Source organism: Ixodes scapularis, unplaced genomic scaffold (assembly GCF_016920785.2).
Source record: "Ixodes scapularis isolate PalLabHiFi unplaced genomic scaffold, ASM1692078v2 PGA_scaffold2__306_contigs__length_199485367, whole genome shotgun sequence".
In the NCBI taxonomy this organism is placed as follows: Eukaryota; Metazoa; Arthropoda; class Arachnida; order Ixodida; family Ixodidae; genus Ixodes; species Ixodes scapularis.
The window spans coordinates 152,530,991-152,557,390 of record NW_024609857.1 but is presented as its reverse complement, the minus strand read 5'-3'; the positions used below and the strand labels follow the sequence as shown (position 1 = coordinate 152,557,390).

Genomic DNA, 26,400 nt, shown 5'->3' with positions numbered 1-26,400 from the left:
TCTGAACAGCAATGCGCCTACGAAGAGCAAACGCGGGAGCGGCACACAGAATGTCAGCGGCGGCGGCGGGCGGCAAACACCACCGATGAAGATCGTGCACAAAACGTCAAGCACATGCGGCAAACCAGACAAGACGACGAATGTCGCGGGGCAGACAACGCATCAAAAAGACGCAGGTGCCATGCATACGCTAAATTCTGTGTCACGTCTGTGTCGTGTGCTAAACAACTTCGCTGGTCATCCACCTACACAGAGAGGAATGGTTCATGCTTTTTATAAATTTGTGCCGTCTCATCCCCGAAGATAGCCCACCTCATGTCTTCACCATTCATCTCTTCATTATGGGTGGGCACCCTTTGAGATTTTATGATAGTTCCTTTTTTAAAACAAAAAGTTTGATTCAGCTTACCACGTGCAGTCCTCTGGCTCGACACTTGCTCCGTCTCTCCTCCAGTAGCTTCTTTCACCTGAACAAATGCAATAAAAAAAGGCAGCCATGAAGTGTCATAAAAATAAATTACATATCTGATCCCTGTTTTCTAAACCAGTCTTCTCTTAGCATAAATAAATGGGCTGCAGGAGAGTAAAGAGCAGTGGCCAATTTATCAGTAAGCGAAAGAACTTCAGGCTGCTCAAGCTATCTAAGGACAGCAGACAGAATAAACTGTATATTGATCAAGTAATGCTTTAAAAGGTTGACTGCTGGATTAAGATGCCACATAACTGCGTGGCCACAGTAATGTAAGGGTTGCACCCCCCCATATTTAGACAAAAATATATAAAAAGAGATGATTTAAAAAATTTTTCATGTATTAGCTGCACCCCCTTTTTTTTCTGGGGCGCGCCGACAACTTCCACAGTGTGGCGTGCACTCTGCATCTCCACTCCGCCATCTTTATGCCACCGAGCATGCGCCTTGGCTTGCACTTTTTGCCGTGTTTTGAAATGCAGATAAGAAAGATTCCGGGATAAAAGCTTTGGAAATCTATCCTTTTTCTGGTTTTCGTATCATCCACGGTCGCCTTCCGCCCACATGATGGCAGTTGCTGGTAGGCTTGAATGTTTCGTTCAGCTAAGTTGGTTTGTGCGGGCCCAACAACCTGAGAGCAGTAAGCAAGTAAAGGGTGCCCCCCGAAAGATTTACAAGTTTTTTTCAACCACAAAAAAATGAAAGCCGTTTACAAATCCCTGTAACGCCGAATTGGAGCGAAGCTCTTGAGGAGGAGTAGGGAAGGGTACTGAGGGGGGTGACGTCACCTGCGGGTAGTCACGTGACCCCGGGGGGGTCACGTGATCTCGGGGGAGGGGGTCACGTGACCTCGGGGATCACGTGACTTCGGGGAAGGGGGGGGGGGGGGGTCACGTGACCCCCCCCCGGTTACGCCGACGGCGACGCCACTCAGGCTGGAAACGGGCCCCTAAGAGCTGCGCTCTAAAAAAATGAAAGCCGCTTACAACTCCCTGTAACGCCGAATTAAAGCGCAGCTCTTGAGGAGGAAACAAGAAGGTAAGGAGAGGAGGCTATGCCCCTCCTCCTCTCCTGCTCGCCTCCCATTTAGGGAAAATTTCCCGCTAAATTTAGCGGGGAAATTTTTCCCATAGATTTATCGGGGAAATTTTCCCACTAGATTTAGCGGAAAAATTTTTTCGCTAGATTTAGCGGGGAAATTTTTCCGCTAAATTTAGCGAGGAAATTTTTCCGCTAGATTTAAAGGGGGAATTTTTCCACTAGATTTAGCGCGGAAATTTTTCCGCTAGATGTAGCGCGGAAACTTTTCCGCAAGGTTTAGCGGCGAAATTTTTTTGCTAGATATAGCAGGGAAATTTTTCCCTTAGATTTAGCGGGGAAATTTTTCCGCTAGATGTAGCGTGGAAACTTTTCCGCTAAGTTTAGCGGCGAAATTTTTTCGCTAGATCTAGCGGGGAAATTTTTTGTTAGATTTAGCGGGAATATTTTTCCGCTAGGTTTAGCGGGGAAATTTTTCCGCTGAGTTTAGCCGCGAAAGTTTTTCGCTAGATTTAGCAGGGAAATTTTTCCGCTAGATTTAGCGGGGCAATTTATCCACTAGATTTAGCGGGGAAATTTTTCCGCTAGGTTTAGAGGGGAAATTTTTCCCCTAAGTTTAGAGGCTAAATTTTTTTGCAAGATTTAGCGGGGAAATTTTTCCACTAGATGTAGCGCGGAAATTTTTCCGCTAGATTTAAAGGGGGAATTTTTCCACTAGATTTAGCGCGGAAATTTTTCCGCTAGATGTAGCGCGGAAACTTTTCCGCTAAGTTTAGCGGGGAAATTTTTCCGCTAGGTTTAGCGGGGAAATTTTTCCGCTAAGTGTAGCAGCGATATTTTTTCGCTAGATTTAGCGGAGAAATTTGCCTACTAGACTTAGCGCGGAAATTTTCCACTAGATTTAGCGCGGAAATTTTTCTGCTAGATTTAGCGGGAAAATTTTTCCAATAGATTTAGCGCGGAAATTTTTCCGCTTGATTTAGCACGAAAATTTTTCCGCTAGATTTAGCGGGGAAATTTATCCACAAGATTTAGCGGGGAAATTTTTCTGCTAGGTTGAGCGGGGAAATTTTTCCGCCAGGTTTAGCGGGGAAATTTTTCCCCTAAGGTTTAGCGGGGAAATTTTTCCCCTAAGTTTAGAGGCTAAATTTTTTCGCTAGATTTAGCGGGGAAATTTTTCCGCTAGATTTAGCGCGGAAATTTTTCTGCTAAGTTTAGCAGCGAAATGTTTCCGCTAGATTTAGCGGGGGAATTTTTCCACTAGATTTAGCGCGGAAATTTTTCCGCTAGATGTAGCGTGGAAACTTTTCCGCTAAGTTTAGCAGCAAAATTTTTTCGCTAGATTTAGCGGGGAAATTTTTCCGTTAGATTTAGCGGGGAAATTTTTCCGCTAGGTTTAGCGGGGAAATTTTTCCGCTAAGTTTAGCGGAGAAATTTTTTCGCTAGATTTAGCGGGGAAATTTTTCCGCTAGGTTTAGCGGGGAAATTTTTCCGCTAAGTGTAGCAGCGATATTTTTTCGCTAGGTTTAGCGGGGAAATTTGCTTACTAGACTTAGCGCGGAAATTTTTCCACTAGATTTAGCGCGGAAATTTTTCTGCTAGATTTAGCGGGAAAATTTTTCCAATAGATTTAGCGCGGAAATTTTTCTGCTAGATTTAGCACGAAAATTTTTCCGCTAGATTTAGCGGGGAAATTTATCCACAAGATTTAGCGGGGAAATTTTTCTGCTAGGTTTAGCGGGGAAATTTTTCCGCCAGGTTTAGCGGGGAAATTTTTCCCCTAAGGTTTAGCGGGGAAATTGTTCCCCTAAGTTTAGAGGCTAAATTTTTTCGCTAGATTTAGCGGGGAAATTTTTCCGCTAGATTTAGCGCGGAAATTTTTCTGCTAAGTTTAGCAGCGAAATGTTTCCACTAGATTTAGCGGGGGAATTTTTCCACTAGATTTAGTGCGGAAATTTTTCCGCTAGATGTAGCGTGGAAACTTTTCCACTAAGTTTAGCAGCAAAATTTTTTCGCTAGATTTAGCGGGGAAATTTTTCCGTTAGATTTAGCGGGGAAATTTTTCCGCTAGGTTTAGCGGGGAAATTTTTCCGCTAGGTTTAGCGGAGAAATTGTTTCGCTAGATTTAGCGGGAAAATTTGTCCGCTAGATTTAGCGCGGAAATTTTTCTGCTAAGTTTAGCAGCGAAATTTTTTTGCTAGATTTAGCGGAAAGTTTTCCGCTAGATTTAGCGTGGAAATTTTTTCGGTCAATTTAGCGGGGAAGTTTTTTCGGTAGATTTAGTGGGAAAATTTTTCCGCTAAGTTTAGCGGCGAAATTTTTTCTGCTAGATTTAGCAGGGAAATTTTTCTACTAGCAGGGAAATTTCTCCGCTAATTTAGCGGGGAAATATTTTTCGCTATGTTATGATGTGATGAGGCTGTCTGATCTTAGAAGAAAAGGACATCCAGTGAGCACGCTCGCAGGAGGTGGAACGCACTGTTGCGTTTGGAACTGACGAGCAATCGCCATAGCTGCTGCTTTGATCCTGCATGTTACTTATTAAACAGTTTGCTTAAACCATCCTCCTGAGCTTAATTAGCAACATAACACACTAGATTTAGCGGGGAAATATTTCCACTAAATTTAGCGGGGAAATTTTTCCGCTAAATCTAGCGGGAAAAATTTTCTGGTAAATTTAGCAGGGAAATTTACCCATAATGCACCGCGCAGTTACGCCGACGCCGCTCAACCCGGAAACGGGCGCCTAAGAGCTGCGCTCTAAAATAAACTATGCAACGCCGAACGCTCATTCTCTGCCCAAATGTGGCACCAGAGGTCCAAACGAGATGCCAAAGTTTCAGCACAAACCAATATCTTATTAAAAAGTTAGTTATTTTCTGAACATTTCAATGGGAATATGGGCCCATTTTCACCCATTTTCGGTTTCCAGTACCGTTTTCGGTTTCGGCCGCCATTTTCCCATTGAAAGTTTTAGAAAATTACTTATTTTTTAATAAGATAACTGCTAGTGCTGAAACTATCATATCCGGTTCAGACCTCTAGTGCTACATAGGGGTGAAAAACGAGCATTCAATGATGCATAGTTTATTTTTGAGGTGAAAAAAAAACCTTGCAATTTTTTTGAGGGACACCCTGTACTTTCAAACTGCCACTTATGCCCTAAAGTGCAGCAGGTGTACAACGGGTTGCAAATATGGTGTCGATAAGACCTACGTACGGTGCTGGACAAAGAATGCGGTACGAGGCAGGCTCACTTGTACGCTGCGGTCGCTCGACGTCAATGTCGAAATGAACGTAGAGGTGAAATTCTAAGAAATAAATGGCTAACACAAACTCCAAAAAGGCGCTTGTTGGACAGCTCAAAAGAGAAACACTGGCCCATGTTGACACTGGTCAGACTCAAGCACTGAGGATACCGTGGGTTGCAAAAAAACGATTGAAACAGAAATAAAAATGCTCAAGACCACTGCTTGCGATCACAGGTACATAAACTTTTTTTTATATGTGCATCCAAAGCTATTTTGTTTTTATGAATGTTTTATTAGCTCTGAAATTAAAAAGAAGGTGTGGCCCTTACACGCATTTATATTACTCTTCCTCATCTTCTGCATCGGGAACCTTAAGCATTACCGACTTATTTCTTTCATGGCTCCACAACAGTCAATGATTAACGACTGGAGAGAGATTGCCCCAAAGGAAAGCTTACGGAGATGATGGCACGACCCTTTACAGCTAAAGTTAGCTGCAATGTGAGATGTGCTTACAGCAATAAGGCATAAAGCAGATCATATGACAATTAACTATCAGCACTAACCTTATTCCACAGCTAGCATTACACTAAACCCTGAAATCAGTATGTGGTTAAAAGTGAGCCTTTGCAAAGGAAGCTAGATTTTCGCGATCTAAATAAATGCCTCTAAATGCAGTATAAAGTGCTTTGCAAAAAGCGAGCACTGAAATTTAACGGCTGTACTTACACAAACTGCCTTCCCTGTCCCGCACCTTTCCTGTGACAGACGAGAAATCAAAAGCAATTACAGCAGCATAAGTGTCGGCTGTGGCACGTGCACCCATACAGTAACGTCAGCTTCACTAAAGAGCATGTGCTACAAGCACACACGTGTGCTAGTAGCATATGCGCAGTAGTGACAGCTTGTAGCCTGTGCACACTCACTGACAGCTTAAAAAAAGCATATCTTGGTGAGTCGGGAACACCTTATTATCGAACCGCAGTCAACGGGGTTGCAACATTAGCAGGGGTGGAAGCAAGCTTCAGCCTTTTGTAGCAGACACAAAATAAGCGCAATGGTCAAACACAGGAAAGAGTAGACAGGACAGAGCACTACTTACAACTCATGTTTTATGAGAGGAGAAAGGAAGACAAAGATAAAATTGAGACTATAATCATGGAAAGAGGAGAAGAAAGAACATGCTAGAGAGGGAAAGGAAGAAGACAATAAAGAAAAATTCAAGAAAAAAGAATAAGGATAAAGGAAAAAAAAACACTAAGAAAACAAATAGCAAAACAACAGCACAAAAAATTTGAAAAGGAAGATTTTGGAAAAAAAAGCAACCTATGAAAAATAGTACAGGTACTGAAGTTCCTTCATTGATAAGTTTACCGACGGAGCACTAGCACACGCATCCCCTCTGGTTGCTATGACTTGGGCTTCACTTATTTCTCGTGTTTTTTTGTCCACACTTCATCGCAGGATATGCTGCTGCTACCTGCGCACTTCGTCGCAGGTAGCCCGTTTATCTAAATATCTGTGCTACCTGGGTTGGTAAGCTCTGTATGATGGCTCTGTCACATTTAGAGAGAAAATCAATGTCCATGTCAGAAAGAGAATGTGTGGTATGGAATGTGGTTATATACTACACATTTGAGCATTTGACCGCAGCGTGGCATGGATGAAAATGAACGAAAGGCTCGGCATGCTGCGGCTCACCGTCTACGCAGACAAGCACCACCAGAGCTTTGCCCCAATCAACATCAATCACCACGAGGAGATGCGGTTGTTTTTTGGTTGGGTTTGGCACAACATTTGCGCTTCGGAGCAAGATGGAGCAGCGAAAGTGAATTGGCACACAATGGCACAATTGGAGCAGTGCTTCCACCCTTGCATTAGCCAATCAGAACGCCGAAGAACGAATCACAAAGCGTGGGCATGACGAGTCACACATTCCCTAAGCCCTCAATGACTGTAATATCATACATTTTTAAGATTATATGCAGGCATGATTTAAGGTTCACACAATCAAACAGAACTACCTAAAGGACAGCTTTGATTAGATAAACAATCAACTGGTTAATAAGTAATATAGGTACAACTATTTACCCAATGTGATACCCATAGTAAAGCTCCAAAGTAATAAATAACAAAGCGACTAGGCACTGTAGACGTACCAGATTCATCACTATTTGTGCTGCTCCCGCTGCCCCTTCTTCGTCTCGACAACTGCTCTGAAAAACAAACAAGCTCTTTTGATAAAGCAATCAATGCTAAGGAGAAGCGTTAATAATCCCTTCTCCGGATTATTATCAAAGTTCTTGTGACCTGAATTGGGCTTAGAGGTCGGGCCAAGTTGAAATCTCCCAAAGACACTGGTACGGTTAAAAGCCATTTGGTGTCAAGGCACGCAATGTACAGTCTCCACCAATACGAAAAACCCGCTCAAATAAGTGTCCAAGCCGGCGGCTCTTAAGGGCGCCGCTCGCGCTTGGGGCAATTTCATGACTCTTGGAGGGAAGGGAATGTGCTTCACCGGTGTGCACTGATTCAGTTTGACGGCATTATCGAGTTTCACTCCCCTTGGAGTGACAATGAAACCGTCCACGACGCACGACGCGTCCCCACTGGCCGCTGTCTCAGCCACGTGCTTCAAGTGGGTCTTTCATATTGTTGAAGGCTGTACTTTAAATGCAATTGATGTGCCCATAACTACTACGCTGCATTTGTCCCACACATTTTGCACAATGTTCTGTCTGCAGTACTCCACAGAAGAATTGGTGGCAGACTTCAAACAGATGGCCCACCTCAGACGAACGCACTACAGGGGGAAGTATACTACAACATGGTGCCAGACAAAACATGTCCACCCGAACACTCAAACCAAAAAATAGCCACCTCAACAAGAAGACGTTCAATGACATCTCCCGAAACTAAAAGAGAAAAGGCCAAGCGGCTTGTTTACACCAATATGAAAATGATAAACATGATGGCAAATTGTAAGCGAGATGTTTCTTTGTCTGCTTGTGAGCCCAGAGTAGCTTGTTCGGTTTAGTTTTATGGCAGAGCTGCCTTCCATATTAACGGAAGAGTAGTTTTCAGTGGCTACAGTACAAAACTTATTGTCCCACAACTTCACCCCTTTGCCGCACCATCGTGGCAAAGGGAGCAGTACTGCAGAATGTATTGTATGTTGCTTCACGGTGATGCTGCGTGGAGAAACTGTACATATTTTATGTCTTGACAGGACGGATGTAGTGTAGGAATGCTCTGCCAAAGCTAACATTCCAGTGGGAAAGGAAGGCAAAGTTGGCGTCTCTAGCAGTTGCATACTCCCGCCCTGATCTTGCCATTTTATGACTCCTTGTTTCCTCAAAAGCATGCTCTCTTCTTTCCTCCCTTCTGCACACTCTCCCACCACACGAGTGAGCGCGCTCCCTCAACCCCCCGTCCCCTTCCTCCAAGGTATTTCACTATTTTGACCATGCTACGAGGAGCTTTGTCGAGTTACAACCACAAGTCACTGAGAAATCTGCGCATTTCATTAAAAGGGCACTCAAGTGGATTCTGAGATTGTCTGTTTATTGTCATAACTCAATCTACAGGCTCCAAGCATCCTAAAAAAACTCGAAATCACATTCAAGAGTGGCCGATTTTCCTATTAAAAGTTCAATCACAGATTGTGACGTGCCCATCTTTCTGCACCGTGGCGCAGAACACAAGGGGTACCACCGGACTGGAAGGCAGCAGGGGAGGGCATGCGACAACCAATCACGAGTGACGGCTTTTCAGCGGACTAATTTTTCGAAGGCACGCGTATTCGAAAATATAGTCCGCCGGGAAGCTGTCACCCGTGATTGGCTATCGCATGCCCTTCCCTTCTACCTTCCTGCCTGGTGGCACCCCCTGGTGTTCTGCGCCACGGTGCAGAAAGAGGGGCGTGGCACGATCTTTGAATGGACTTTGATTGGACCCACCCCTTAATTTTGAGATTTTTAAAACACCATCAAAAGACGTATCAAGCACCCACCCCCAATTCTAAGCAAGTTCAAACATATGCAAAAAACATATTGAGTGCACAGTCGCCGTGGGCGGCCATTATCTCCGCGACCGGCGGACATCATGGGCACTTTTTCATTTTTCTCAATAAACCGTATTTACTCGTGTGATCAAAACACCCCCAACGACGATTGTCAGTATTGATATTTTTTTTCTTTTCTACGCACAGCCGCCAAGCGGCCGGGTTGAGCCAAACCAAGCATGGCAGCACAACCGTGCAAGTTATGGCTGCAAGTGGGAAGTAGCAGAAGTGATAAACAGCGTAACCGTGCGGAGAGTACGTCCAACAAAATTGGGGTAGTGGAATCACCTGGCCCTCGGACGTGTTTCGTCTATCGGATATATTGATGTCAACGACCATGGCGTGGCTTGCGGTTCGTTTTCGGACAATGAAATCGTGAAAGTGGTTAGACCTAGGGACGGTTACGTCAGTTTTTGTACCGAGTACTGTCGACTCGAAAACTGCGTTAAGCGTCGTAGGGTGCTTTTTCGCCGGCGAAAAGAATGCCGAGGTTCTGTTTCCTTGCACTAATGAGCTCCGTTATCTAGGCAAACAACGACCACTCCGAGTTCAGTGGTTGGACCGAGCAAGGGCCCACCAAACTGTGTGCTCCTCCTGCATTTTCGCTCTTGGACCTAGCAACCATGCATTCCCCAGTTTTCCACGATTATCTCCCAATTTTTGTGTGGGTGCTTGCTCGGTATTTTGCGTTATATTAAACTGGCCAGATGCTAGGAAAGCACACAGAAAGCAACATGAAACAGAACCATGCGCAAGCACTCTGAAATGCGATACAATATCTCACCCGTGCCTCATGCCTACCTTTCCATGCTCGTGGCTTTGGTGACATCTGGAAGTTAGTTTCTAAGCAGAGCACAACAGAAAGCAAGGAAGATGTGCTACAGCATTGCAACATGCACTAGGCCGTTTAGTAAAGAAAAAAAAGGCTAACATGAAAATAAGGCAAAATGAAGAGCTAAGCAATTCCAGTCAAACATATTTATAACAAACTCCGTGGAACCGGCAAAGAAGTTTTTTATACAAGTCACTCCTTATAGTTCTAAGAGTTTACAGACGAGTCCGTTTATATAGAACCCAGGCACTTAGAAATGTGGTCCATTTCGTACGGCCAAAACATCCCCCTGAAACTTCCACATAAAAAAGTATACATGCCTTGTGCATCTGTATCAAACTCCGTCACCCAGGACATTAGATATGTCGAGCCGTGACCCTGGTAAGTAGGCTTTCCTTAAACAACACCACTGCACGCACTGAGGATAAGACTCTGGCCACTGGCAGCAGCGAAAGGCACAAAAATTTAGAGGAGAAAAAGAACACTCCGTCTCGACTCCTTAGCCCCCACCATAAAGAAAAGAACAAAACAAAACAAGTCTGGCTAGTGGAGTGTGTCAACAACGGTTGTGCAATGGCACTTCAAAAAATACCTTGTCTATCTTTGTTTACCTTTTGCTTTTGCAACTTTTGCTTTGCCGTTTTTTTTGTTTTCTCTTGGTGTCCGATTTTAGTCAAACGCCTTCATTACAAACGCCTCTACTATGAAAGCGTTTGTTTAACGAAGTAAAATAAAGTCCCGTCCAATCTCCTATGTGTTCAATATGCTTCTCTGAGTACTACTACGACGAATTCCCCACGAAGCAAAAATGACCGGTATTACAAATTTTCTAGGTGAAAAGTAATCAATTTCATGTAAATTGTCGCTCTCAAGTGATGTGCATAGATAAGAAAAACACTGCTGCAGCGGCGGCAACTAAAACTGTTGCCATGCCGCACGTTCTCGGTTTTAGGTCTAAATAATTTGTAAGTGTGCAACCTTGTGTCTAGATGGCAACACGACAGGGGACCCAAAAGTAACCGGAAGTAATTTCTGGAGGGCAGGCCGTTTGTTCTATCAGCTTCCACCAGCAGCGCTCAGCAGAACCCCTTTTGAGTCAGTTTGCTGACCGACGTTGTCTGATAAAGCTCTAGTGGCATGTCGTGGCGAAGCCAGGAATATTTTTTTGGGGGGCGGGGGGGGGGGGGGAGCTGAGGTGGCTGGGATGTCCATGACTAGGGGTGCGGAGAGTTGGACGGGGGGGGGGGGAGGGACAAGCTGCATCTGCATCCGCATAAGCCGCCGCCGCCCCCCCTCCCCCCCCACCTGGCTACGCCCCTGGTGGCATGTTGTAATTTTTTCCACCCAAGTGCGTCATATCATTCTTAATTTTTTGCAATGTCTTATTTGAGGGACCTTCCACAACCACAAAATGTATCCTCTCAAGGTCTTTTTTCGTACGGGCAAAGAGCAAAAATCGCACGAGGTGAGGTCCGGTGAATAGGGGGCGGAGAAGCACTGTCATGCTATGCTTGCTCAATAATTGTTGCACTGACAGGGCAGTGTATGATGGGGCATTGTCGTGACGGAACCACTCCTTCCTTTCCCACAAATCGGGGCGTTCCTGCCTCAATGAGTTGCGCAAGCGTCGTACAACTAGCAAGTAAAACACCTGATTAACAGTTTCACGAGAAGGAACAAACTCTGAGAGAACAATGCTCGAATTTTGGAGGTTGAGGGTACCCTGAACGAGGTTGGTCGTCGATGAATAGTTCCCAGCCTTGAAGCAAGGAAACCACTCGCAGACCTGCGATTTCTTCATAGCATCTTTGTAAACCGTTTGAAGCATTACAAGAACTTTCCACCGCCGTTTTCCCACCCAAAAAAAAAAACAAGATTTCACGGCTGCACGCTGTTCCTTCAAAACAGACATTGCAAAAAAAAAAAAAAAACTTTGGTGAAGAAGGAAGACCAGCGAAACTGTACTATGGTGGGACGACCTCAAGGATGATGCCTAGAGGACAACGTCCAGGACGACCTCAAGGACGACGCCTAGATTGACCTCAAGGACGACTTCTAGGACGACCTCGAGGACGACGCCCAGGAAGACCCCGGGGATGACGTCTAGACGACCTCAAGGATGACACCTAGGACGACCTCAGGGACGATGTCTAGGATGACCTCAAGGACGACATCCAGGTAGATATCAAGGACAACTTCTAGGATGACCTCAAGGATGACTTCTAGGACAACTTCGAGGACGGCCTTGAGGACGACATCCAGAACGACCACAAGGATGACTTCTAGGACGACACTGAGGACCTCTCGGACAACCTCAAGGACGTCTAGGATGACCTCTAGGACGACCTCAAAGACGACTTCTAGGACGACGCCTAGAAAAATTCAGCCATTCCACCCTAGTGAAAACCAGAGTGGAAAGGCTGGAAAGGTTGCCACCATCTATGAGTGACGGTGGCAATCAGACAACCGGCAAGGTGGTTGTCTGGTTGCCACCACCGCTCATAGATGGCGGTAGCTGTCCAGATTTCTGTGTCGAGATTTATTTGTCCATGGACATAAAACTGGGGAAACTAGCCCATAACAGCTCTGCTGTAAAAACGAGGATTGATATTGAGGCGCTTGGGAAAAAAATCTCAACATGCCGCTGGAACTCTAGCAGACGACGCTGATCGGCACACTGAGTTGGAAGGGGCGCCGCTAAGCGCTGCTAGCGGCTGAAGCTGGTACTACGAACGGCTCGCCCCTCAGAAATTAATTTTGGTTACTTTCGGGTCTTCTTGCATACGAGACTACATTGCTCCGTAAAGGGCCCATATGCAGCAACATAGTCAAGTAGCACCATCTAGAAAAAGGTTGCACACAAAAAAAATTATTGAGACCCAAAATTGAGAATGCGCGGTAGGGCATGCAGTGGAAGCGGCACAGTGGCGGTGGCGCTGCTTCTGTGCCTCCATCCCAAATTGTTCTGCCTTGGGGTGATAATATGCGGTCAGGGAAACGTGATATGTAACTCCACCCGTGACGCCAAAATCTAAGCAAAACCAGTAGAGCCGCACAGAAAGAAACGCACCCCCCTTTTTATGCCGGACAGATGTGAAAGAGAACTCAGAACCGAACGTTTGTTCGGTTCCTTTTGTTCTTCGATTTGTGTCAAAGCGTCGTGATTCGTCTGCCTTTTCGCACAATCAGCGAGCAATGGGCAAGTACCACTTCAACAGTCATACAAGACTCAAATTGAAAGTTGCCGCACATGCTATCAAGTACGGCAAATAATAAAAAAAAAAAGGCGTATTGCGCAGTATGTCAAGTTGTAAACTAATTAAATCTGACTGATGACCGAGTCCGGATTCCGGAGTGAAGGCGTTTCCGACCAGTGCAGCTGAGCGTGCTCATGTACGTTCATTTCGGAATGTGGATACAGATATATTTTTTTTATCCGTGTATGGGCCGCACCTCGAAAATTTGCTTTCAAATTGGGAAAAAATAGTGCGGCCCTTACACGAGTTTATATATACGGTAATCAATATAAAGGTGCCTGACTTGGAAACAAGTGAATGAGCAGTGATTACCAAAAAATGCCAAGAGACAGAATTCACAGTCTATACCTCTTGGACAGCTCTGTCTGATCTGCCAAAATTTCCAGGAAGCTGGTGAGAAGCAAAACAAGCACAAAGGCCATTGGAACTTTTGCTGACATTAAAAGGTATGAAAAGCGATGCATACCATTACAAAACATAAAAAACAAACATGCAAAGCGTTACAAGCTGAACAGTGCGAACAAAATGAGCTAAGCAAAGCAATTGAGAGTAAAGCCATCTCAACTGGGAAGCACTGGAAGCACTCACTGTTAGTTTTCACCTTGCAGTGAGTTTCTGTTGCATCCAAGTGCCTTTCTGAAAAGAAAAAAAATTGTCGAACTGTTCCATATGCAGTACCATACTGAAGTGGACAGAGCTGGACTTTAGAAATTAAGGCAAGGACCATGTGGCTTGCTCGAGGAATTGTACAATTATCTTAAGAGTCTCACGAAGGCTGGTTCCCACAATATGTCGATAAAGACACACTGCCGCACTGGAGAAAATAATGATGTAGGTTTGATATGTATGGTAGAAAGGTGCAGTGTCCCACAATATGAAAAACCCATCTGCCGGGGCAGTTTGTGAGGCAGTGCTAAGCACGGTTTTACCACAGGTACTTTATTTTCAGAAAGATAATAGAACAAAGAATAATTTATTACCACACACTAAGCCATCTAAGCCCTGCCAAAGTGAAACCTGCACAGCCTCCTGAAACTGCCTTGTCAAAAGGGTATTTCACATTTGGAGAGTTTATGTAAATGTAGGTACCGTATTTACTCGCATAATGAACGCACCTGCCACAACGGGTACCAATATCTGGACTTTTTTTTCCCTCGCGTAATGAATGGACCTCCAATTTTCGGCTCCGCGAGTCTCGAACTGTGTCCACCTGAGCTAGCTGCATCCAACTTAGCTAGCCACCAAGCACACCAATCTAATTTTCCTCTGCCACCAAGCAGTCAGGCCAAGTCAAGCCAAGCGAAGCCGCTCTTTTAATGGCTGCAACTGCGTAGTTGCGGAAGTGATCGACCATGAAACCTAGCGGCACGCACACTTGACTAAGCTTGGGTCAAGAAATTGCCTAGCCCCGGACATCCTTTGCCTATCGGACGCATTGATGTCAACAAACACGCCGTCATCTATGGACCGCTTTCGGACAGTGGAATTGTGAAAGTGGTTAGGCCTAAGAATAGTCGCGTCGCTCTCCGTGCCAAGTAAGCTTCATAGGTCGCTTTTCCTTCGGCAAAAGGCAAAAGGCAATGCGTCCTAAAAAGGTTTGCAATTTATAAAGCACGATTATTATGGCGCGCCACCGACCAACCGTGGGTGCACCCCCACCAGTGGAGACGTGCCACAGTAACTTGCCGTGCTATATTGCCACCTAATATGACATTTGCACAAAGTGCGTAAATGCAAAAATTTTATTCCGCGTAATGAACCCCCCAATGATGTGTCCATTTTTCGGGGAAAAAAGTGTGTTCATTATGCGAGTAAATATGGGACAAGAACTAGCCAGGACTCATGCATACCTTAGCCTGAATGCTGTGTTGGCAGTACTTCCTGTTGAACTGACATATAGCATAAGAAATAGCTTCCTAACTGGGTGCAGACTTTGCAGCATGCTTTGAGAACTAGGATTGTGCAAATATTAGCATTTTCGAATAGTAGTTTTGAATAATATCATAACATGCTATATAAAATTAATTTCGAGATGAACTACAATATGAATTCGAGCCCAGTTATATCACACTCGGGTATTTCGAATTATTGTTTATATCAAACAGTTCAAACATCACCTTAAAAATCACATGTGGTAGTGTAGGAGCGTTGTCTTTTTGTATCCAAATCCCCATGGTGGGGACACTCGATATAGCGAATGAAGCCTCGGTGCGTTGCTTTTCCCGCGATCCGATTGCGCAGGTGGCGAGCGAATCGCTTGTGTTGCATAGCTAGCAGACCGCAAAGCCAGCATACACGTGGAAAGATATGCAGCAAAAAAACAATTGTAAAAAAAAAAAAAGAACCATAAAAAGAAAGAAGAAAAGTGGAGGATGGCAAAAGCAAGTGGAAGGGCACGCACGTGCACAAAGAGAGAGCAGGGAGTGCCCGCTAGCCCTCCCTAGCCCTAAAATAAAATAAGCAAAAAAAAAAAAAAAACCCCGAGAGAACAATGGATGTGCAATCACAATTTGAACACCTTTTCTTTGTTTATCTTTTTCTTTTGCCGTTATTGCTTTGCCCGTCTCTTTTTTCGCTGCCTGAATTTAGAGAGCTTTCTTTTTTGTTGCTTGTTTAACTTTTTTCTGCGGATCAAGAAATTTGTTTTATGCGTCTCGCTTTCCCGTTGTTGTTTTTTTTATTTTTTTTTTTTTATTATTATATTCATGTTTTGTTGTCGATTCTGTGTGGAGGTCCCGGCTAGGCGCGCGTGTAAGTGCGGCAGTGCTTGCGGTCTCCACCACTACGCTCTACTGTATTGAGCGGATCTTAAATGCTCTAATTAGTAAACTCCCGTTTGAATTTTTAATATTTTTTTAGCTGAATGTTTGAATTTTAATTTAATGCTTACAACCCCCTTTGAATTCGATATATCCGGGTTCAACTTGCACACTTTCGATGCATTAACCACGGCATGTTAGCTCCGTTGAGCGTGCTCCTTTACGAGCACTAATGCACTGCAGAGAAGCAACAGAAGTGAAAGCGAGCTCCACAAGTGTTGCTTCCCCGCAGTGCACTGGTGCTTGGTAAGCAGCCAGCTCAATGGGGCTATTCTGCCTATTGCGTCCTTCTCAGATGGTGTGGGAACCATGGGGTTCCCTCATCCCTATCCAGGCCTAGCTTCGAGCAGGCCGTGGGAGTCGTCGTCAGCAATTGCGTCGGCCTCCCGGATACAAGGAACCACGAGGCCGAATTCCCCGAAGGGGCCGGCTCTCCCTTGCCCATTTGGGTGAACACGCCTTCGGCACACCCTTGAGAGTTATAATGGACGCGACTGCTAGTGGCCTCCCCGGGCGCGTCCATTCTCCGAGGCTACATAAGCTGGCCCCGAAGGTGGGCCAGGGGCTCTCGTCGGCGGAGGCCCTGGCTCTACGGAGCTCGGTTTTTCTTTGTGGGCCTCCGACTTCCCGTGAATCTGTCTAATGCGGCAGCGCGGGAAACCGACCGGGTGATACTGGCAATTGAGCCAGCGCCCAAACTTTTCATTGTCTAAGAGCGAAGCGTGCTGACATTGCAGTCAATAAACACGTCCTTATACGGACCCAAGGAACCTCCTTTGTGTTTCTAAGTGGTACACCCTCAAAGAGGAAAATCCCACAATGGAAAGAAGCTAATGATGAGGTGCTGGTAGAATTCCGGCTCCGAAATGTTATTTGCGCTGAGATTTAATTGTTATCAACACATCGGCGATTGGCTGTTCACAGGCCTTGTGGAGAAGTAGATGCGCAGCCTATGTTCATATAAAAGAGCATTCTAGTTGCGGTATGGTAGCTCGTGCCAAATCCTGTACATGTGAGTGAGTGCTAAGTGTTTGGTGTTAACAGGAACATGCTCCGCAAATGCCAAAGCATTGGGAGAGCCATACCAGAATTACTCCTCCTGTGCTCCGTGCCAAGCCTACCTGGAAGCCAGAACATGCAGTTGTAATGCATGCATGTAAACATGAGGGACACCCTTCTTACTCTGTATGGCCTCAGGAAGTGGCATAGTACTTGAACTGTGCAGACCACATCTGGATTCGCTCGGTCGTTCACCTGCACTGGAGACCAAAAACCCATTTAAAAGATCACGTCGAGCAAAACACTAATTACACCATGCATGTGCAGATTATGGCAGAGCTAGCACAAAACAAATGATAAGGCATTGACAAACCCCCAAGAATGGGAAAAGACGAAGGACAACAGAACACATAGAGTCTCAACTTTGTGTGTTGTGTTGTGTTGTCCTTCGTCTCTTCCCCAGTCTCGGGGGTTTCTCTTAAATTATGTTAAACCTTCACCAGCTCGTTTGCGCCCTAACTTTTTGTGAGGCATTGATTTTTCTAACTTTTCTCACACAATTAAAGCCTGTCATCAAAACACATGTGTGGCGAAATGGGCTTATTTGGGGAAGCAATGTACCTGATAAAATATGATTTTTGTCCCAAACCCAATCAAATCAATTTGCCAACGCAGTGTTTACAGAAACTGTACTAATGTACGCAGCTCCCATTTTTGAGGTGCTAATGTACTAATGTATGCACATCTCACTTTTTGAGAACCGCAACTTTTGTACTAATTTGCAAAAATTATTTCGAGCAGCTCAAAGTTCAGATTTCATCAAAGTATGTCTTCCAACAAAACATTCTTGAGAAGGAGTGGATTGGGATAATAATGTTACGTACTGCCCCACTTGCCAGTCATTACCATAAAGTCCCAAACAAACACCCATCCCTGGTAAAGAGATAAAAAATATGAAATATAGGGTAGTCAGCATTTCAGGGCATGACAGTGGACATTTATACAAAAATGGGCAGTCAACATGAGGGAACCTGCTAGTAAAACATAATAAATCGATACCATAGGCATTGATTTTCGATGCAAGGCTGCATTCCATAGTGTTCTTTCTAGGCTTTAGGAACACTATCATAAGTGACTTTATCAATCAATGCAGGAAACAATTTTCAACATACTGAACATACTATTGCTTCATGGCAATAGTACTAGCATCAACAGCCTACATGGCCGCATGGCTTTCATCGTCATCGCTGCAAGCTAGGTGGCGCAAGCTGACACCCAGTACATGGTGCGTGCAACCAGGCATGTGTGTGTATGTGCCGATGGTTTTCTGTTTCAGTGCTGTTTAATAATTATATGTCCTCGTTTGAAGGCATTGGCTGACGTATGAATAGCCTACACTATGCAAACGTCTGGTCTTTGCCTGTCACTAGCATTATAAGAAAATAAGATCTGTTACCTTATTCCCATGTGGTAGAAGCACTCAAAGAATCCGCTGTCCACCTCCCAGTTGCCCCTGGAGGGACTTTCTTCAAAGGGAAGAAACTCTGGCCAGCCGAGACGGTAGTAGAGCTGTTGGCACAAGCGACAACCGCAATGAGCCTTCAGGAACCTCAATCCTCCCTGCTAAAGTAGTTCTTCAAAAGGTTCCCATAGACTAAAACAGTGGGCACGTCTTAAAGTGTGCAGCCTAAAGCATTTCTTTATAATCTTAAATAGGACCACGGTAGTAATCTCTCTTAGGTGGAGTCATTATTAGGGTCTCCCTGTTATCGAGGTTTATCTTTCGTAGACTTCAGGGGTGTTTTTATTGGGGTTTTGTCGGGGCTTGCGTCGAAGGAAGTAGGACACGGACTTGGAATGCTGCAACCAGGGATGGGCAGTATTTCAAATACAAGTATCTTAAAGACGTATTTCAAATACTTTGTGTATTTTGCATTTGTATTTAATTAAAAATTGGGTAATGTATTTGACGTGTGTATTTAAATACTAAAACGTGGGTATTTCAAATACCATTGTATTTAAATACAATTTTGTGGGAGAAAATACATCCCTCAAATTTATTGTCACTGTCCAGAGCAAGAAGAAAACTACGTTCTGCACCGAATGCAGTGTCTCCCAATCAAGCACAAGCGTTTAGTGACTTTGTGATTACAGTGCTACTCCAGGGCAAGAATAGTGATGAAATCAACGTTCACAGGCAGACTGGCTAAATAACTGCCAGTGACAACTTGTGATGCTTTCCAGCCTGATTTCCATCCATATTTTTGCCTGGAACATTCTAAATGCGCGGGTCGTCCAGATTTTCGTAACTGGCGCGAGTTGCAACAATAAAAAATTCTCTAGCTAGTGGTGCGCGTCTTGGTCGTCTCGGTTCTTTGTTGGTCTATACCAAAATATAATCGACAAAAAAAGCTGCTTGAAGCTCTGTACTTTTTTCACCTATTACATCCAAGCTGATTAAATTTTTTTGTGATTATATTTCTAGTACGTTACTAGAGCCTCGCACACTAACTCCCGAGTGTGCGATGCAAAATTAAAATGAGATACCCAGAAACCCGTTGCAGGTGCCCTGAAGTCGCTGACGCAAATTTTGAGGAATGTATTCGGAAAAGTATTTGGAGGAGACCAAATACATTTGGTTGTATTTGTATCTTGTACTTAAATGCTTTTTTGGAAATGTAATTAGATTTGTAATTAAATACATTTTTGACGAAGTAATTTGTATTTGTATTTCGATACATATTTGCATGTATTCTGCCCATCCCTGGCTGCAACTTCTGCAGAGCGTATGTGTCACCCGTATGCTTGGAAGGCCGGAAGGAAACAAGAAAGAGGTATGCGGCTTCGAGAAAAGAAGCAGCCTCGGAGACAGTTCGGTGGAGGCTTTTTTCCGGTAAACACAAAATGAAGGTGTAAAGATATTTTTTCTGTGAAGCTTGGGCCTTTTTTATTCAAGGGCAACTTCGATTAGAGTTTTTATTTTTTATTTTTTATTTTGTTTACCCCGATTTTGATAAAACTGACTAAAGGGGCAATGTTCGGGATTCATTGGTATTTATCGGAAACACGGAACCCTAATCGTTATCGATTAAGGCCCGTCAGCACAGAGCTAACTTGGTACTGAGACAGTGCAGACCCTAGTGCTGATGCAGTACTGGCTTTGCATTATTTCAATACTGTTCTGCATGTGTGAACTTGCCTGAAATAAAGCTTGTGCCAAAAAAGATAATTTTTTTTCTTTACTCGGTGGTCAAGACAGGGCCTGGCTTGAAAGGGAGCACGAAATGAGTTTTTAGCTTTTTTTCAAATGACGACCCCAATTAATCGTCAATGTTCATAGAACCTGGAGCAGGAATTTGTTTTTGTTTTATTGCATCCAGTTTTGCAAAAAAAAAGAAAATTGATGAAAACTGAAGTCTGCTTTTCTCCTCATCTCGACCGGTCTCAGCCACCAACATGGGAAATCATGCGGCCGTGACGTAAAGTATGCTTTTCTACCGGAAACGGAAGTTCGCCCAGCCGAGCGAAGGAGCTGCATCCGCCAAGCTTCGCGTTGCATCGGAACGGCGTTTTCGCGTCGACGTTTTGACCCAAGAACGTCATGTACTGAGGTTTCTATGAACGCTGATTGCTTCGTAGGACTCGCTGGTCCGCGACGCTTGTGCAATCAACGCCATGGCTATGAATATGTCGCAGCTGGGTGAAGTGCAGCTTGAAATGTTTCGGTATAGTGAAAGTGTGGGCCTTGTTCCATACGCCAAGACGCCCATGCGGCAAAACAGGTATTTGGCCGGTGAAGGCTTCGGCGCCAGAACCGGCCACGGAGGAGTGGCGATTACTCAGTACAGAATGTTGTGTCCACGTTTTGGCTGCAAACACCGTGACTTACCCCACTGAAATAGTGCATATTCACGACCAATATTTCGGACAGCTTGAAGTCCAAAAGTTTTATTATTCGGACAAAATTGTCACGAGCGATCAGCGGGAAACATTGCCGAGAAGTGGCCATTTTGAATTCTATGTTGGCTGCAAATTAATGGGCTTGGTTTGGCAGCGCTACTTGAGTACTCCTGAGTCCTACCGCTAGGTGACGCTATGCTAGCCCTTTTTTTCCATTTAGCTGCACATCATCATCATCATCATTAATCATTTTGATTTGTTTCCTTCCATCCCTTTGCGCCTCCGCGGCCTCCGTCCCACTTTCGTCTCGTGTCACCAGTCGCCATTTTGTGCTCATGAATTTGTGCCTCTCATCTCGTTCGGACAACGCTGGCTTGGACATCATGGCCCCGTCTGTTCTTCTGCCACCGCAATGTGTCGTCAAGAAGCACAGAAAGTACTCGACCATAACGCTAGAAAAGAAGGCAGCGATTCTCAAGCTAACAGAAAGTTGCCGAACGCAAACAAAGGCATAACCTAAAACAAGGCACGCAGGCGTAACCTGAAGCAAGGCACTATTTACGGCTTTCCACTTGGAAGCAATAAAGGCAAGTTTTTCATTCTGCTGATTTTTCGGACTGCTCCATTATTCGGACATTTTTTCGGTCCCTGCAAAGTCAGAATAATCGGTCGGCGACTGTAATATAAATTCCTAATGGAATTCCTCGTGGAGAGACCCCTCGTGCTCTTGTTGACGCTGCTATTTACGCAACCAGATATTGAGCTCTGGCATTTCCGTCGAGGGTTCTCATCGGTGTTTGCGAGCCCCGTTCGTGTGACACACAACTCATATCCAATACAGAAACTAAATTCAGCTGACATACTCGGGTAAAAAAGGGAAAAAAGACTCCCAATACTGTGAATGTTGTGGTTACTTTGCTAGGTGACACAAGCTACCACCGATTACAAAAAGTTCCGCCACAACTTATTTATTCATCCACCTACTTATATACTTATACACTCAACATCATTGTGAGTGTTTAGGGGAGAGAGTGTAAGATATACCGTAAAATACTGGGCAAGCGCCCACTCAAAATTTGGAGATAATCACGAGAAAATAGGGGATGGGTGCTTGTCCAATCATTCATTTTACATATAAATGTACTGTGCATATCTGTTTAGATATTAAAAATTTGGGAATGGGTGCTAAGTGTGGAATGGGCAGATGTGCGGTACTCTACGGTAGTCCGCTTTTATTTGCCAAAATTTTATGCCAAAAATTAGGATTTAGCTTTCCTAATCTTGCGTGCTAATTTTCTTTTGATCCCATAAATCGTATGCAATATGCAGTCAGTAAAATTATGTCTCAAATCGTTTAATGAACCCTTTAAGGGAAATGCGTTGTTACACCGAGACATAGTGCCTGACAATCAAGGAAACAGCAAAAGTTAAGGAAATACAGAGAGAGAATGAATGCAACCATTGACAATAAGTCGAGGAAGCTGTTCTGAAACGGAACAAAAGATAAAAAAATGGATGCAGAAGCGTAGTACACAACTCACACAGGGGGAATGACTAGACCTCGAAGGCTTCTCATGACAGAACGCATTGCTGCTTGTGACTAGGTTAGACATTGACGATCTGAAAAAAATGCAGGGCCAGAATTGAAAATACCAGAGGGTGAAAAAGAGTCACAAAATGACACTTGAATAACAAGCAATTCAACAATCGTTTGTCTTAAAAAGTGACACTGGAACTGTAGCTGAAAGAGAAGATAGTGCAAACAACTCATTGTTTATGAGCTCAATATGTTGCCAATTTTACCAAGCTTGAGGTCTGGAATATACTACACAGGTTCAAAAAGTTGCGAGACGAAAAACTGCTCCACCTCTTTATAAAATAGCCAGCTTTTGGTAATCCGCTTAAGGATTGTTTTTTGGAAAGAGAGAGGGTAGATTAGCATTTGTGTAGGCTTTGTTCAACATGTTCACCTCTCATATCACTTCTCGAGTTCACTTTTCAAGGAAACAGTCAATGAACTGTGTCCATAAGGCCACAGGATTTTGTAGCCAGGCACAAGTGGTATAAGGGTATACAGTAGAAACTCGTGGATATGTTTTGAAGAAACCGCGAGAAAAAAACATATTACCCGGGAAAACATACTATCCAAACTCACCATTTTCAAGCACAAAAAATATTGGTCAAAATCAAGGTCTGTTATAACAAGCTTAGACTGTATTGCCTACCCCACTGTATAAATTGCCCTAACCCAGACAACATAATTTTTAGTGGGTGGACCCTCTCTTGAGATATTTATACAGAACTCATATTATCTTCTACTCTATTTTGTACAATTAACACACGTTTGCAGGTACGGTCGGGCCCAATCATATCGAACCCAGGTATTTTGAAATATTATCTATTTGGAACAGTCAAAGCATGACCCTTGAAACCCCAGTTTGAAAGTACAGGTGCCTTGCGTACCTGTATTGAACTTCAGCACCGGAAACATTTGATATATCAAACCATGTGCCACGCCCGCTTTCCCCGAAGACTGTCGTCACTGCACGGATTGCACGCGCTGAATGACACTTAAAGACCAACGACCACAGTAAAACCTCGTTATAACAAAATGGGATATAACAAACTAATGAATATAACAAAGCAATCATAATTCCCCTTGCTAGCTAATAGTGGGAAGAAATGGACATTGGCTATAACAAACTAATGGTTATAACGAAATAATTACGACAGCTCCTTCAACTTTGTTATAACGAGGTTTTACTGCAGTTCGCGCTTTCCACTTTTCCGCCGCTTCTTCCTCTCCCCCCTTCTACCCTGTCCACCGTTGCCTGTTTCCTCCTCCCCCAGGGTGAGGAGGATCTTCTGCCTTGCAGAATCTCGAGTCTGGTCGTCGGCCTATAACGGGCAGCAAAAGGCACGAAGGGGCAGAGGAGAAAAACGACACACTGCCTTGACTTCTAGCCTTTGCCACCCCCCCCCCCTTCCCAAAATAAAATTTGTTGGTTAGTTGAGCATGTAGACAATGGCTGTGCAATCGCGCTTTGAATACTATGTTTATCTTTGTTTACCTTTTTTTAGTTGCCGTTTTTGCTTTGCCATATATTTTTCTTTTTGCTGTCTGATTTTAAGTTGGCATGTTTCTTTTGCTTGCCTGACCTTTTTTTTTTTTATGAGTAAATACATATATTTTTTATTCACCTCTTTTATTTTTATTTTATTATTATTTTTTTTGAGTTTTGTTACATGTGTTGCCGAGGTCGTGGCGGCGCTCACTGTTCCAATTAACAACACTTCAACGAAGTTTTATTTAGCGGTCCTTAGGTCCTTTATATTTGGTAAGCTCCCATTTGGTACAATTTTCAATTTCAGCAGAGAGGCTTTGAAGTTACAACTGCAGCTTAAGTTGCGATACTTTTGTACATAGAACTATCATTATATCAAGCTATCTTGTGATCCCCTTTGAATTCAATATATCCGGGTTCTATATTATTGTTTGCAGCAGGACTTGCCCCACCAAACTTTCCCAACCAAAATTTATAGGACTACTCCAAGAAGAAAAGTTTCATTGCTTCTTTTACCTACCTTACGGATTCTGTGACCCTGCGACAAGCACCATACCGCAAGCAGGAAACTGAAAATAAAATACGAAGATTCACTCAAGTGTATCCCAGTTGCTATATTGAAAGCTATCTGTCCTTAACCAGTACAGCTGCAGCATTCCAGAGGCCTCGTATTCTTAGCAACTAGTATAGACAATCTAGAAACAAGACAACAAAAATGTGTGTGCATACCTTTCGTCCCGATGACCGCTGAACAATATAATAAATATGTTTGAACCGTTGTTCAAAATTCTGTGTCATGTTCGTGTCGTGTGCTAAACAGCTTCGCTGGTCATCCCCCTTCGCAGAGTGGAATGCCTCATGATTTTTTCCATTGTAGTCTTGAAAACATGGTGTTAATTCTAATGCCAAACATTGTGTGTCCAATATGTCCAAAACTAAAACAGGTGTTTGAAAACAAATAAATAGGTATCAACAGGCCAAGATTTAGAAAAACTTCTATATATTTGATTATGAATTTCTAGTAACAAAATCAAACTTCAAATTCACTTTGAAATTTTGATGCTGAAGTGAATTTAAAGTGAACAGTGGAATATTTTCGAATTAAATACTGAATAGCTTTTCTAAACCTTTCATTATTGCGCCACGAAAATGCAGCTGAACTTGTGAATGTTGTTCGCAATCTTTTTTTTGTCTATTTCTAAGCTAAGGTAATTTTATATTCTACTATATTTATGAACTGCGGCCAGGCGAAGCATGCCTCCAAGGCAACTGGGAGCAAGATTGCAAAGGCGAAGGTTAGGGCACTCGACACGTCGAAGGTGGCCCACAAGCGACACAAGCTGGAAGTTATCATCCGGGAACAGTGCAGCCTGGATGGTAAGGGTGTCACCTATGCTCCAGGTGAATTCTAAGCCCCTGGGACCCACTGAAAATAAGGATACCTCAAGTTGAAACGTCAAATGCTTTTTTCTCAGTTTCACTTTTTGGCAGGAATTGTCATCTCAAGAAATGTTGCATTATTTTACATTCCCAAAATGGAAACTCCATTCAGTGTCCCCCTGGGCTAGAATTTTGTGAAAAACAAAACAAAATACATAAAAAAAAAAAAAAAAAATCTCTTTTTTTCATTATGAAAACAAAGTATTTCTAAACACACAAAAATTTAAAAATGATTGTTTTTATTGTTAGGTGTGTTTTTTTCCTTAGAATTGCAGCTTTTATTATTGATTTGTACCTTAACTAACAGTATGTGTGTTGTACTTCACAATAAAGCAAAAACTTTGTGAATTCCAGTTATATTTTTTCAAGGGTACATTTCCTAACAAGGTCCCTTTTATCTGGAGTTTGAGGAAAATAGTGTGTCGTAAAAATTGGTCCATAATGCTGAAATTTAGCAGGTTATCCTTTCGCACAGTGTTCAATTCACCCAGTGAATTTGGCTTGATTTGGGTAAAGGGTTAAAAAGTCGACCCCTCCAGGCCATATCTGTTTGCTGACGACTGCATAACGTTTTCTGAATTAACAAATCCGTCAGAACAAATAAAGTGTCAAAGTGCAATAAATAAAATCTTAAAATGATATAACGACTGGCAAATGCTTGTTGATATGGTAAAACCGTTGCCAAGACAATAAGTAGAAAAATAGACAAATCAACCGCTCATACAACATCAATGGAAAAATTGCGCGCTGTAACAAAGCGTGTTGTTATAGCGCGTTACAGCGCATTGTTACAAGTCACCTAGCTGTGTTTGGGAATTTGTGTTTGTCCTTTGTCTCACTTGTTCCCGTTCTCCAGGGATTATTATCATTATTCTTGTCAAGCTCGCTTGCATCTTTGCAATTAATTGCATTATAATCAAGAGAAGCTCTCGCCTTACAACGAACGCATCGTGGAAGTTTGTTGTAAATGGTTTTTGCTATATCGAACTGGTCGTAGCGTTTCCTGCTGTTCGTTATAAATGGGTTTGACTGTAATGTACCAAATAGTAAACAACATGACGAAGATAGAAAAAGCTAAATACCTTACTACAAACGACAGGCAAACACCCCGTTTGAATCATAGGGAATTATTCAAAGTATTCCACTCTAAAAATAATTGCTTCAAATTTTCATTATTTTCAATTGCCGTTGAGGAATGGAAAAGCTTATCTAAACACATTGTTCACGCTAGCTCGCTCTCCTAATTTGTCAGCGATGTTGAAGTGCT

General features: G+C 43.5%; 1 protein-coding gene across 8 annotated transcripts in view; it reads right to left on the bottom strand.

Moving 5' to 3' along the window:
* The window catches only part of LOC8024854, a 70,963-nt gene that overhangs the window by 13,620 nt on the left and 30,943 nt on the right, over positions 1-26,400 (bottom strand). For 2 of the 8 annotated variants that reach the window (XM_029970724.3, XM_040211503.3), the window contains exons 11-19: positions 24,214-24,262; positions 22,170-22,248; positions 18,185-18,297; positions 16,912-16,988; positions 16,815-16,850; positions 13,499-13,546; positions 6,918-6,974; positions 5,488-5,517; positions 410-467 (exon numbers count right to left, since the gene is read on the bottom strand). In XM_029970724.3, coding sequence (XP_029826584.2) covers positions 410-467; positions 5,488-5,517; positions 6,918-6,974; positions 13,499-13,546; positions 16,815-16,850; positions 16,912-16,988; positions 18,185-18,297; positions 22,170-22,248; positions 24,214-24,262 — 547 coding nt within the window. The remainder of the gene's footprint in view (positions 1-409; positions 468-5,487; positions 5,518-6,917; positions 6,975-13,498; positions 13,547-16,814; positions 16,851-16,911; positions 16,989-18,184; positions 18,298-22,169; positions 22,249-24,213; positions 24,263-26,400) is intronic. The other 6 variants (XM_040211504.2, XM_040211505.3, XM_029970725.3 and 3 more) reach the window with 4 other exon arrangements.